Source organism: Opisthocomus hoazin, chromosome 8 (genome assembly GCF_030867145.1).
Source record: "Opisthocomus hoazin isolate bOpiHoa1 chromosome 8, bOpiHoa1.hap1, whole genome shotgun sequence".
Classification (NCBI taxonomy): Eukaryota; Metazoa; Chordata; class Aves; order Opisthocomiformes; family Opisthocomidae; genus Opisthocomus; species Opisthocomus hoazin.
The window spans coordinates 57,747,684-57,762,693 of record NC_134421.1 but is presented as its reverse complement, the minus strand read 5'-3'; the positions used below and the strand labels follow the sequence as shown (position 1 = coordinate 57,762,693).

The window sequence follows — 15,010 nt, the reverse complement described above, 5'->3', positions numbered from 1 at the left end:
CGTCCTGGTGACAGCTTCAAAAATACCAGGAGGTCTTATTCCAAACAGAAGAGTTTGTACAAAGCCATTTCACCTCACGGTGAAGGTTATCAGCACAACAGGAAAAAGTGACAAAAGTCTTTCTGCTAAGGTGGGAATGAGTACAGTGAAGACAAAGCTCGTTTAACCACACATTGTAAATATCTCCTTGGTATTACAGCATGAATAAAAAAAAGACTCGTATTCATGCTAAACTAAATAACAGTACTTTTACTCATGAGTATTCTTTTGATAAATAGTTTTCAAATGTGGGAGAAAAGAAAGATGCAGCGATGGCTCATGTTGTAAAGCAGAAGAATATTGGCCGCTAGCAATACAAAATTTTAAAGCACAGGGCTTATTGTGGAGACCTGAGATGTATCATAATGATGGATTGCAAACATAATCCTGGCAAATCAACACTGTCAAGACCAGTTCGAAGTAAAACAGGTGTTTGCAGAATCAAGCAGACCTGAGCTTATCATTGACTTGCTCAGAAAAACAGTGCTTTATGCCTCAGCAGGTCAGATGCAAGTTTGTTCATATCTGAAAGAAGAGATAGTGGATTTATTACTTTAGGATAAATCATCAGAATCAGGGATATGCACAAAACTGGTACCATGACCAGACCTGAGACTAAAGGTGTAAAGCAATAGATTTTGTGCAGTTCTTCAGGGGGAAAAAAAAAGTAAATGAATAATCCTGGCATGAAAAGAAAAGAGAGTCTTCTATGACTGTGATATTTCTGACTGAAATGTGCCAATTCTGTTACAAATTTCAGGGGAGAAATTAACTGGCAAAGGCAATATTTCAGTCTGATAACTTTTCTCATTCTTTTTGTATTAAATGATTGGTGTTCCAAATGTCATGTCTCTTCAGTTTCTGGAAGGTAGCTATTTTTGGAAGCAAGTCTTTGATTTCTCTGGACACAGTGAACACTTGTCATTGTTTGTAAAACAAGTATGACTGTCAATTACATAAATGAAGATGAAAAGGGAAATGTTAGATTCTGTGTGAAACAGAGACAGCCTGTCTGCCCTGTTACAATGCACCGCTTCTTCAAACAGGGGAGGCCAGCCATACGAAAAATGTTGTGGACGAAAAGTTCAAGAAAAGTAGCCTTGGTGGGTTAGGCATGAGATATAGGAGCTTGTGTTTTGGAACTGTGAAATGCTCATAAATTCTATGTAATATTTAAATTTTCAAATATCCCGAGAAGTATACCTAAAGTGACTGATGCACTGGTTTGTAGAGATCTCCCAACTCTCGCTAGGTGAGCTAGCCTGGGTGCTGGAGGCAGCTGTCAGTAAGTTCTGCATTTACGTGTAGGCGGAATGCTGCATTAGGGCAGTTAAACCATACCTGATTCCTAAATGATTTAAAATTTTGGTTGTTCTACATAACATGAGCTGCATGGGCTATAATCCCAACAAATTCAGCAAAAATTAGTTGTCTGAGAAGTAACAAAAGAATTTCAATTTAGTTTTTACTAATGAATTAATTGAATTCTCTCTAACCCGTAAGTTTATTCTTCTTGGAGTAGAAATGACTTATTTTAAAATAAGTGAAAACTACATGAGCGAGAGTTTTGTAATCTCTCCCTTTGCAAAAGGTTTTCTATCTTCTTTTTTTTTAAAGCATGCCTCTCATTGTGGCTAGATTGTGTACAACTAGCTGACAGTGTACTGGTGTTGTATAATTTAAGCGAAAAAATTTGAACATGTATCTCAATTAACTAAAATTATTATTAAAAACATGAGGCCAGGAAGAGTAACACATAGATGGTGGATATATGTATATATATGCAAAATGATGATGTAGGAATTTAAAAAAAATTTTTCCTAAATTATCTGTAGTGTATTTTAGCGATTCAGATGTAATTCTGTAGGGATGTATTTACACATCCACTTTTATGGATGTGTAAATGAGAACAAAATAACATTTAAATTTAACTAATAAAGACGGAAAGATACAGCTGGCTTTGGTACTGCATGTGGATTTCTAGACACCAGATTTCTAGAATCTGATTTTGTCAGGGAGACAGTTACTCACAAAGTAAAAAAATACTGTTTTCTATACTCTTGCATTACTTGACTTAACCTGTAAATTTTACAATCACATCACACCTGCAGGGAATTCCTCCTAGATTTTCTTGACCATAAGCACTGTGCAAACATCACAAGGAGGTTAATAACAATTGCTAATACAGGAGTTGCCACACTGGATGCACCTATTACCCTACCTAGCCTGATGCCTAGCAGCAGCTTAACTTAAAACAGTAACTTAAACAAAATTTTACAAACTTAAAAAAAATATATCCAGACCCCGTTCTGCAATAGACTTAAGCGATATATGAAGTTATGTGATGCAGAAAACCCTTGAGACCTTACGTTCTAAATCTTGTATGTGAAAAATCTTTTAAGAGTGGTTTACTATGTGGTGGTGTCTTCTTTTTTGTAGATACAACTATTAACACGGAAGCAACATTCAGTCTTAAAATATTCAGCCACTTCTTTTTAAATCTTGATTCCTTCAAAAAGCAAACATTGCAAGTTGACTATGCTGTATAAATCTGTAGGTCACATGGTAGCAAGAGTATATGTAGATATGTTAAATGTAAATGTATTTATTGTCACATATTTTCTGTCATTGCTGCTGCTTTTTTCTGCTTGCCTATTGCTGCTGACATTGGAGCAAGAGTTTTCTTGCTAACAGGATACAGTGGCATAAACAAATTCCATATAGTCCCACTTAATCTTTGTTTCCAAGCTATCTATGCTAGTTACAGTCACGAATTCTTTTTGAAAGGTTGTCTTCATAGAGTTAACTTTTTCTTCATTTAAAAGCTGCTCTATAATGGCTCACATTCTAGTCATAATTTGATTTGTGGAGATACTTTTCAGAAGAAAGTTTTAACAGAAAACTTTTTTTACTTTTAGAATTGGAAGATGGCCAGAAACAGGCAATGGTTAGTGAAAGAACAGAAGCTTTTACTACATCACGAAATTTGCTGATCTCTGGAGCAGATGCTATTGAAAGGATTATGTCTTCATACAAAGAGGTACTGTACATCTGTCATACATGAAATGGAGTAGAAAAAAAATGTAAAACAGAATTTACATTTGATATAAAATGTAAAAAAAAAAGAAAGACTGCAGTTTTGAAGGGCAAATTCTATTGCAACTAAATCCATGGAGATCTTTGAACTGATAGTTTGATCTTTAGGGTTAAGTCCACAAAGAGTCTAAAGTGTACAGCTGCCGGTATGGTGCAACATGTAAATGTAATTTTCAATACCTGCGTTCAGGTGCCATCAGAGAGCAATAGAAGTTCCTGGAATGTGAGTGATAAAGGTTCAAATTCCTCCTCCGTTTGAAGCACAGACCTGAATTCAGGGTATCTGGCTCCAGTGTATTGGGACTCTTCTGTTGGAAGAGTCATGTTTTGTATAAAACACAAAGAGAACTGAATACTTATTTCCTGGCCACCTAAACTGTAGGGCTGTTTTCAGCGTCTTGTGAACCTGTTAAATTGTAAGTAATTTTGCAAAGTAGAGAAATTTTAGCAGGAAAAAATCCACCTTAGGACAGCAGATAGTCTAGAAGTACGGGATGTTTGTCTGCAAGATCAGAGATGTAATTTCAGGTCCTCACCCAAATTCCAGTAAAGCTGGGCTTTCATCTGTGGTATCTCTTGGGGGTTTCTCTAGGTACTGGCTGTTAAGCAGAAGAAAAGCGAGGCAGTACTTTTATTCTTCTCAACATTTCCTTCTGAATGTTGGTTCTGCATTTGTTAATTGGTTTTTGCCTGTCCCTTTGGTGGGGACCGCTTTTCCCAGTGCAGTGCAAGAAAGCACGCATTAGCTAGGCAGCTAATCAAAGGCTGTGGATTCCGTTAAGTTGGAATCCAGCCATAATAGCTACAGCTTTGTAAATGGAGGAGGAGAGGTAGTTTGGTGCCTTCACATACGGACTGACAAAGCTGGAGTCTGTAGTTTTTTCAGAAGGAGGTCCTCTAATGGACTGTGATTTTGACCTATGCTCCTTTAGCTGTTCCCCTGCTTGAACTCTGCTCTAAAGATACTGCCAGATAACTTACTGTACACTGATGTAATTTCTGTTTTATTTTCAACATTGAAGTCATTTATATAATGTACATGGGGACTTACAAACATTGTGGTTTTATTTTTTGGAAACAAAATACCCACAAAGCAGTGGGAACAACTGAACGAACTTGTTTTGTTTATAACACGGTGAGATATTTATCCAGACAGCATGAGATCAAAGACCAGTTCTATGAATTTCCATCTTAATTTTACATTTATATGCCTCTTCAAGAGTCATTGTGATACTTTAGCCACATTGTTATTCCCATTTTGTGATTGAGACAGTTTCCAAAGCACAATGTATGTCAATCCACTTCAAATGGTAGTGAAGTTCCAGTTCTTGTCCACCTGATCCACCAAAGCAGCCTCCTTCCAGTCAATGTAATTCAGCATGCAAATGAGGTGGGCTCAACCTTTCTTTGCAGGTCAATACTTTAGATGGTAGTATTTTCATATTTTGACAAAGCGAGTTTGTAGGGTCATGGTTTAGAAACTTACTACAAGTTATGTTTCTTCTGGGGCACAGTTGGTACAAGTTCCATTCGTCACATGTGGGATTCTCTCCATCAAGTGCCACTGCCAGTGCTGTGCGGAGCATTCAGTTCCGGCACGAGCTCCCGCTGAAATTGCTGGAAGGACTCCAGTGTGGAGAATGATGTTACAGCTCGTATGTGCTACCTACTGCTGCAAGTGCTGTTAGCCCAATACTTTTCACAGCTGTTAATGCAATTACCAATAGTGCAAAATGATGTACAGCTGATGGAGTTGAAACATTGAGTGATTACTCTTTTCACTCTGATTTTTTTGAGACATTGTGTACTTGTTAACCTCCAGTGGAGTGATGGCCATGTGGCCAGGACTAGCACTCAATTCTGAATCTGGGACAAATAGTGAAATTTTTAGAGGATTTCGTATCGGAATTATGTACACCATAGCAAGCGAACTCAATAATGAGGTGTATATGTTTAACCACAAGAAATTAATGATTTTATAATCTTGAATACATTTTCTTGATATTCTCATCTTGTGCTCTGCATTCAGTATAAAAATTCATCCTTTTAAGACCAACTAATAACACATTTATCATAAGACGCCCAGGTTTAATTCTTTGCTGCCAGCAGATGGAGGCAGTTCTTTGGGAGCTCTTGGTGGTGTTGCTGCCCACGAATAGGAAGACATCAGGTCCAGAGATCTGTTGTTTCTGTCTTCACCAGGTGGAAATTGTGACAAAAGGAACAAAAAAAGGAAATAGCCTTTTAAGAGAGCTCACCATCTTAAAAATGCCAGTTCTAATCCAAGGTCTCAGATTTAGCTCTGGTACTCTAGCATGCGGTTGACAGAAGAGTAATTTCTTTTTTGTACCAAATTTTAAATTAGGATGCCCTGGTGCTGCCTGTTTTAAGTAGAAAAACACGTTTCCCACAGGAGGTTTCAGGAATACAGGGAAATAAACATAAATAATTATAGATGCCAATTTTTCTCACTTGTGTGGACCTTTATTTTGCTGGCAAATTCAGAGATTTTGTTTTTATCTTGTGTCACAGGCTCTCTATTTTCAGATATGCTAATAGCTGTTCTCTGCTGGTTGAAGACTCTACTGATCCATGGAAAAGAGCAGTCCCTGCAACCTCCTCGTTTACTGGAGCTGTCATAGCTTACGTCGGCTGAAATCTGTCCCCCTCAAACCGTCTGCTGGCTTCTAGGAGCTGTGGGTGGCGTATGGGTTAGCACAGAGTCTCAAAGAATGACAGTTGATAGGCGCCAAAAGATGCGTTGTTGATCCTTCCAGAGTAGCATTTGGGAAGAACTGACTCAGAATAGCTGGGAATGTTTTTCATGAATCTTTGGCCAAACATTTCATTTACAGAATTTGTGAAGTATCACTGAAATGAGGCATTTGTTCTTTCTCAGGTTACGGAGCTAGCAGGCTACACCGCCCGTGTCTACAACATGTTTTCGGTTTTTGATGAAGTGAAGAGAGGCATCTACAAAAGAACTGCTGTTATTCAAGAGTCTGAAAACAACAGCAAGAATGAAGATAAAGCAGAATTACACATCGATGGGCCCTTAGAAATCAAAGGTAATTAATTCATATTTGTATGTATTTCCCTGTGTGTGAGGCCAGTGCAGTGGGACAGGAGGTGAACAGAGGTTCTGTTTCTGCCACAGATCAGCCTCTCAGCCTTAATACCCCAGAGACTATCTGTTTTAACCTGCTGCTATTTTGTAACTCTGTGCTTATGCAGTGCTTTTGTAATACATGAAATTGCTCAAATGTTTTCTGTGAAAACTTATAACGAAAAAGACATTTCAACTATACTCTTACTGGTGGTGGTGGTATTATTATTCTTAGACGGACAGTGCCTGCTTTCCTCAGACACTTAATTTTTTTCAGAAAACTGAGACAGTAACATTTTCATCTTCAAACACCATATTATTTAGTTTGGAGTAGGAGGGAAGGACACACTGGTTCAGCAGTTTTTGACGAAAATGCTGCTTTGTTTTCAGCAACTGAAAATCAGTCTGTGCTCATTTTTTCATCACAGTGAGAATTTTCAACTGAAAATGGGCCAATGACTTTACGCTTCCCTTCACCAAATGATCTGATCAATATATAGCTTATCCCTCCCATCCCTATCCTGTATCTTTCTGGTGCCACTGTTTGTCTGTCTCCACCCTCCCCACAGCATTTTCCGTGTACATCCATTTCTTCTCGTGCTCCATTATGTGCCACCTCTCTCTTCCTCTTGCATCCAGCTTCCCCCTGAGGTGCTTAAAGGCAACTTTTGCAATAGGCTTTTCCCAGTTTTCCCAACAGACCCCTTCTGCTTCTCCCCTCTGTGGTATTGAAAAGCCTCCTTCCCTCCCTTTGGCTTCTCAAAACTTAAGCCTCGGTAGACTTGAAGGCAGCAAAGTGCGTTTTATGAAATAACTTATTTCAGCAATTGCAACAGTGCTGCCCTTCAGCGCAGATTTCTCAGAGGTCCTCTGATGAAGTTCTTGATAACAAACAGTCTGGTGCAGTGTGGTGGATAGCTGTGGAAATATCTAATGTCTTAATGTTATAGATCTTGGTAATATTTGACTGACATTAAAAGAAATGGTATTTTATAAATGTCACATTTTGTCATGTACAAGAGAAAAGGTTTGTAGTTCCTGGAGTAACAAAGTAATTTTGAGGCTCTTATTAAATAACTGTTTTTTAAAAACAAAACCAAGTACAGTTCAGATATGCAAGTGTGCTGTTCGTGTTCCCTTTCAGATTATTATATTTATCCCCTACTCCTTTTTTCTCTGCAGCCTTTTCCCAACATTTGATTCCACTACAGTCACACATTTCATCCAGCCTGAATTCCTCCTAAGTCACGGTGACTGGTGTTTGCTCCTGAGTGGTTGTTGGCTCTCAGAGGCAGCTAGCCAATACCAAGCGTTGTGCACAAGGACTTAAGTAGAATTTAGGCCAGATGAATCCAGGCCACAGGCTCCACACTTTTTATGACAAGTCCCATTGTAATACTGTTTTTCCTCCTTTCTTTTGGACTTGATACTTCAGAAATCCCTACAGAGTGGATTTGTATGTGGATAAAAGTACACGTGCTCACATACCTGTGTCTACATTGTTAGAAAGGAAAAATCTTAATATTCAGCTTCCCCAAAGGCTCTCATAAGACAGACTACGTATTTCCTTTTGAATCATCCAATATAAGTTTATGTAACTAAGGGATGTCTATTTTGTGCCTTGCATTTACTGTTGTGAATAAGAGCATTGTGAAAATATGAAAACTATTAGAATATTTTTAAACAGATAATATTGCCGTATACATAGTGTATCTAATAATTCAGGATTTTAATGTTGGAGTAGAATTTTGTGTATCTTGTACAAATACTGTCAAATTGTATTTCTGATTACACAAATATGCTTTAGAAGCATGCTAAAGTTGCAGTCAAACACTGTGAAGTTAGGAAATGAGAATGAAGTTTACTTAATGCTTACTTAGCTTACTATTTTTTATCATAGATTTATTTTAACTAGAATTTCTCCACTGTATCCAAGTGCTTCCAAAACATGATTGAATTTTGCTGAATTTGCTTCAGATTATGAAGGATAATTTTCTGTGGAGACATAGTCAGATGAATGCCAAGTCCTTCACAAGTACTCATGGGGTTGGAGTGACTGATATGACCCTTTTTCACAAAAGTATGTCTTGGCCAAATTTGTTAGCATTTGTGTGAACCCATGAAAAAACACGTCTGGTGGGGCTGGTTGATCTTCCAGTTGCATGCCAACTGCCTCTGTGGGAGTCTGGAGGCAATAAAGCCTGACAGTGTTATAAGTCTGCAATAATTTTTTTTTTTCTTTTGAACAACGAAACACTTTCGTATTCCATAATCTCTTGTTGGACACCACAGAGCTGCTTTAAATAAACTTTTTTTAGGAAAAAAAGAACCTTTGGGCTGATACATGTCACAGATTTTTTTGCCCAGGTTGTTATAATTTGGCAAAGTTGGAAGCAATTGAAAAAAGAGCCTCTTAATGAAAATACAGGACTAACGTTAACTGAAGGAAATACTCTCAGGTCCTTTTGTAATAAACTCAACTTTTCCTTAGTTACATTTTCCTTTGTTCAGATCAGCCAAAGTTATAAAACGAGGAGCCTTCTAATACAAAGAGAAATCTCTTTCCCTTGTATCTTGTCTCTAAAAGCAGTTTCTGATGTTTGTCTAGGAGCCCAGCTGTTTGGGGTCTGTTAGGGGAGCCTATCAACAGGCAACTGAGGAGTTAGAGCTGGCTGCATGTTTTTTTACAGTTTCCAGAAGAATTTATTTCTAATTTCCTGTGTTACCAAGTATCCAAATGTGCAATTGAGATTGTATATCTGAATTTGCCAGAAATCCAACTAGTGAATGTAGCTACCAGAGTGAAATACATTATATGGGTTTCCACAAATACTTACAAGACACGTTTACAGTGTGGCTTCCAAAAGAGATGGAAACAAGCCATTAAATGTTTTCCCCTTTGCTCTCGTTGCTGGAGGAGACTGAACTGGGCTTAGAGTTTCAGGGCTGGTAGTGAAAGTAGATTCCATTTTCCAATGAAATTCTCAAGAGAAGGTAAACTGGTCTGCTTGTGGCTAAGTCTAACCAGTAAAAAAGTTCCAGGAGAATATTGACCACCTGTTTAAAACTAAATACAGTAAGTACAGGTAGGATGTGAATAAACATGTCTTTTTAGTGCATTATATATTTAAGGTGCATATTGTGCATTGTATTTATGATCAAATTTGGGATTCATTGCACACTCTTGGCTACTGCTGACAGTGCCTTTCTGACTAGCTATGGTTTATTATCCAGATTTTCCACTAGGGGAACCTGGAGCCCATAGAAGAGTTGTTTGAGACTCACCAGTTTGTACTTCTCAGCCATGCACAGAGACTGTCACATATCATTGCTTCCTGCAGGGTTTCACAATCTCTAATTCTTATTATTTTCTTTTGTTTCTAGGGAAAGTTATTGATGTTGATCATGGAATTATTTGTGAAAATGTTCCTATTATTACTCCGAATGGCGATGTGGTGGTTTCCAGACTAAACTTCAAAGTAAGATGATATACAAGAATCTTCTGATTGTTGCCGTCACATTAATATAAACAGGACAGAATTCATGTACCTTATGTTAAGTACTTGGAGGAGCATATGGATAAAATGGGAAGTCCAGAAAGGTAGGCATAGTAGCTCAATAGAGGCAGACGTACGTAGTTTATCCTGCTCAGAGAAAGAGAAGAGAGGATTTCTGGTGCTGTTGCCAGGTGAAAAACTGACCTGGGATTTTCAAAGGCATATATAGAAGTCTGCATCCATCTTTACTTAATTTCATTTGAATTGGGATGCTTTACTCGCATAGGCTCCTTTAAAAGTCTGAGTTCACAGCAACAGTGAAAAAATTGGGTCTGTAGTTTTGCTTGATCACCACAAAGAGCAGTACTAACTAATAGTTTGCAGCATAGTTCATAAGCCCAACCGTCTAGTCTTTACTCAGTATAGACTTGTATTGTTTTTGAAAAGCTATTCCAGATACCAGTCGGTACCTGCTCAGAAATTTAGTGGATGACCTTTTACTCCCATATATATCCTTACTTCATGTTCCAGTACAGGTGTTATTATTTTAAAAAATAGTTGAAGTTGTCAGAACACTAACATGAATAATTCCAGCAGGTCCTTTAATTTAGCTGAAGCAGAGTGCTCCTCTTGCCGCCTCTTGGTGTGTAGGAATTAGCAACTAGGAGGACAGGGTCCTAGCTATGGCAAAACTTGAAATGGCTTCAGTGTAGGAATTTCAGATTTGTAAAATTATGACTTTATGGTCAAGGAGACATTGATGTTTACTTATTTGGCTCAAGAGACAAAACCAACAGAAAATATAACAGTAAATATATTAATGTAAAGCATAGACAATGGCGTTGTGTTTATGCATAAATATACACTCATATATACACAGGGTAATATTCAAATGAATAAAAACAAGTGCATCACAGCCAAAATAACGCTGGTACTTAAGCAGGAAAGGACAATGTGAAGTAAATTTTCCAAATCATTTGATCTGGCTCCTATAGCTTAAATTAATATCACTGATGGGCGTAGCGCTTCTCTGTATGCCATCAACACCTTTGGACCTAATCTGCATTTGAATTATTGATTCTGACTGTGGTGTGTTGACATTGTGATATAATCAGTGTAGTTTATATAACTACTCAGACATTATAGAAATTTTTTTCATTATTTCAGCCTGTGTGTTATATCTAATGCCACTGTTTCCAGAACAGTTGCATAAATATGTGCAGATAATTAATGGAATGTGTTGATAATTTGATATAAATGCTCACGTAACTCCCTTTAGGAGACTTAGACTGCCTTGTGCCATGTATACTGCATGCTAACATCTTTGCATTTTCATTGCTATGGTAGGTCCAGGAGGGGATGAATCTTTTAATCACGGGACCCAATGGCTGTGGAAAGAGTTCGCTCTTCAGAATTTTAAGTGGTTTGTGGCCTGTGTATGAAGGAGTTCTCTACAAACCCCCTCCACAGCACATGTTTTATATACCACAAAGGTACGTGTTTTGCTCAAGGTGATACCTTTTTTCTGGTTTTGACCCCGCTTCTCTCGTTTTCAATCTGATATGTAGAGCCAAGTTAAAAGGTGGTAAGCGGAACCTCAGCTATGTGTAGAGTGCTGAAAAAAGAGATCCCTTCTCGTGGGTGATGCAAATCTTCAGTCATTAAAAAGGGCTCACATACCAGCGTGGTGAAGCCTATGTTCCCCTGCTGGCTAAAGTCTTGGATGGTTGGGATCATGGGAACAGACTAGAATCTGAAACAAATTTGAAATAGACCTAATAGATCTTAATTCTGATTTCAGTTTAAAGCCAAAGATCAAAACAAGTGAGAGTGTTTTGGCTCCTAAATTTTGAATTGTTCAAAATAATTTTCAAAACGTCAACTTTTACACTAGAAGATCAGAATCCAATCCAATATTAACTGTGGATTGCCTTTTTAATAGTAAGTGCTCATTTCACTAAAGGGAACATGGCTTTTTTGTGCGTTGTTTGTATTCTGACTTGCTATTGGATTATTAGAACATAATTTAGTGCATTGGATTCTAGAATATCTCCTTAGAGACTTCTAACTAGGTTGTTTTGCAAAAGCAAAACCAAACACTGAGAATCTTTGATTGCTTTCTGTAGTTCGTTTCTTCCCATGGGCAAAAGAAGTATTCATGGTACAGTTTGTAGTCTTGTTTGAAAGGTACAAGCTATTAAGCTGAATGGAAGATAATAAGTGATGAGTAGATTTTCCTCGCTGCAGGTGAAGATAGCAAAGAGCATTTACCTATAATTTTTTCAAATATATGTATAATTTATTGATAGCCGTTGTCATTTTCCTGAGCCACTCGATGGTTTCATTCAGGAATTTGGAGCAAAATGCTTTATTAAATGTTTTTCAAAATAATGTCAGAATTCTCATTGTGCGAGACATTCTTAAAATTAGTTTTATTCTTAGGCAGAACAAAACCTATTCTGGATATTTTTCTTGCAGAAGATCATGATGTTTCAGCCACTTCTGTCGTCTATGTGATCCCAGCCCCCTCTCAGATCAACATCTGAGGCTGGCTTGCCTACAGCCCTTCCCCTTTACTTATGCCCCCTTAACTCTGTGAAAGCAAACAGACTCGCATTGCATTCAGGCAGATTTGCCAGGGTGCTGGCTGAAACGATTGAATCGCATCTGCTGGGGTTTCATTTCCATAACCATGGATCTTTGTTAGCTGTTTCCCCTAACTTTGCAGTGCTGGGGGAGTTTGTCCAGCACACCACTTCTTTGGAACATTACAAAACTTTTAGTCAGAAACTGAGACTCAACCAGCGTCTTTGCAGCCTTCTGTGACCAAAGCCGTGTAGGGATTGGCGTATCGTCTTTGCCGTGTGCCCTGAAGGTGTCACTCGTATGCAGTCCATCCTAACAGCGTCCCCCAGGAGAGAGGGTGCTGCCGTGGTGTCTTCAGGACATCTAAGTGACGTTGCCATGGATTCGCTCTGTGTGGTCTCTGCGCTTCTCAAGGATTTTTTAGGCAGTACAGAGGTATTCGCTTCCCAAGGGATAGAGCAGTGTCTGGGTAAATGGGGTGACAGTGAGTGACAGAGAGGGCTCTTCTACAAATGCGCTGCACCTCGTTTGTGGCTGAAGATTTTGAAGTCTACTTGGGGGGACAGTTCAGCTCTGTCAGTGTGGGTTCGGTAGGCTCAGAGGTCTGGCCTGTCACTTGTAAGTGTCTTGTATTTGGAAAGGGACTGTGAGACTGAGCATGGTAGGGATTTGTGACTGCAAGGCATTGGTATAGGGCAGCAGTCAATCAGATTTGTCAGTTAGGATGTCCTTGAGGATCCCAAAGCGCTTTTTTTGCCCAATGGATTTGTTTTTTGGGCTTACAGAGTCTTGGATGAATATCTGAGACACTAAGAATGTCTTGAAGGAGGTTCAGTTTTAAATTGAAAATTATACATTTTTGGGCCAGATTTGCAAGAGATCTGACGGATCTTTAGGCCTTTTGTGTGCAGTGCCTTATGTGGTCCAGACTTTTTTTTTTCTGCCTGTATTCAACTTCGGAGTGTTCTAACAGTTGATTTATTTGTGGCCTAAAGAATTATGCATTCAGTTGGGTTTTTTTTTTGCCTGTCCTTGGCTCTAGAATACATTTAGAATTTCTGTAGTGGTTTATAATTTGTTCTGAAGTCCTGAAATTAAAGCAGCTTGTTTTGGGAGGTCCTGCTGGTGCAACCATTTTGTTTGTTAACACTGTGTAAATTGCTGCTTGGTCAGTATTGCCTTCTGTTTGTTTGTTTTTTTTAGACATAATTCTGAAACTGCAGACTGGAAAAGATAGTGCCCTGCCTACATTTCATCATATATATATTACAGCATAACTTTAGGGAAAATCTATGTTCTGAACTGACAGGATTTGGGAGGTGGTAGGACAGTATCACCTGGATTCAACCTACCTCACTCTTTTGTTTGGTGGGTAGGTGAAAACTGTGGTATAGCAGGAGGCTCTTGAATTGGTGGATGTCTGTCAGAACAGTGAATTAGAATGACATCATTGTGTTTAAGTGTATACATTATGTCTCTGGTCTAAGAACATGGGAGATGGTTCTCCATGGGTGGGCACAGTTACCACTGAGCCTGGTAAGAGCTTATTCCTGTGTGCCTGTCACGGAATTTAATTCTGCATCAGTCCTCTTTGAGTCAAATGTGGGAACCTCGTCTGCACGCAGTGAATGGTGGAGAATACAGGGACTACTAAGTAACAAAATACTCCACAGTAAATAGGAGTTCACTGAAAAGATTATTTTTTCATCTCTCTTTGTAATGTTCCAGCGTAGTATTGCAGAAATGCGTGGGAAATCATGTGTCTTTGCTGAGTTCAAAAATGGCACACAAAAGTATGATTTATTAAGAAGTGAATTATCTCATTGTATGCTCTAAATTTCATTAGCACAGCAAATGATTTGTAGTCAGCTTTACTTGGCAGTTTGTAGGCTTTAAAACAGAGCCTGAAGAGTCCCTGTCGTCTTATCTTTTTAGATTGCTTAGCATCGTTATACTGCTTTTTTTAGATTTTACTGTGAATCTTTGTAAGATTTTTTTTTTCCCTCCCCTTCTATAGGGCCAGGCCATGCAGAATTTGTCCTTTATCAGTCACAGTTCTGGTGGATGGTGATGGGACAACCTGCCCTTTTTGGGGGCAGGGAGAGGGAAGCCTGGGGATTTCTGTGAGTGTGGCTCTGCTGCTGTCCGTGACAGGCCTGTTAAAGAGAAGGGTGAGCAGAAGAGAGAGAGGCTTTAAGCAGTCCAGCATCACATTGGTGCCAGAAGCAGCTTGTTTTCAATCATGGATCAGTGCTAGGAACTGGTCACAACTCAACATGTTGTCACATCTCATTGGAGCCTCAGTAACTGGCAGTGTGTGCTCCTACCCCTTCTTCTACTTCTCTGTCCCTCTTTTGCAAAGTGGATTTCATTGTGTTTACCACCTCTTTGCATTCCTCTTTTAATTAACTTGTCAAGAAGGTAGCAGGAATGAAAAATAAATGCTTATGGGGTGCTGTAGTTGGTAAGGAGTCATGAGTCAAATCAGAATTCAGAAACATCATTTTAAATAATAAAACAACTAACAAAAATATGTAGTGGGTAGCATGAGTAGCGATGCGAAAGATATGACCACAAGATGTGTATGTAGCACTTAAGGAATTAAAGAAGCAGTCAGTCCTTTCATAGTATATCAGCAGTGTGTCAGAAGGTACCCTGATTTCTCCAGTCTGCCCTGTTCCCACTC

The 15,010-nt window shown here is 38.7% G+C and overlaps 1 protein-coding gene across 2 annotated transcripts in view; it reads left to right on the top strand.

The window, feature by feature from the left end:
* ABCD2 (ATP binding cassette subfamily D member 2) overlaps positions 1-15,010 on the top strand; it is a 47,918-nt gene that overhangs the window by 3,451 nt on the left and 29,457 nt on the right. For both annotated transcript variants that reach the window (XM_075428208.1, XM_009933769.2), the window contains exons 3-6: positions 2,958-3,079; positions 6,035-6,203; positions 9,626-9,720; positions 11,086-11,231. In XM_075428208.1, coding sequence (XP_075284323.1) covers positions 2,958-3,079; positions 6,035-6,203; positions 9,626-9,720; positions 11,086-11,231 — 532 coding nt within the window. The remainder of the gene's footprint in view (positions 1-2,957; positions 3,080-6,034; positions 6,204-9,625; positions 9,721-11,085; positions 11,232-15,010) is intronic.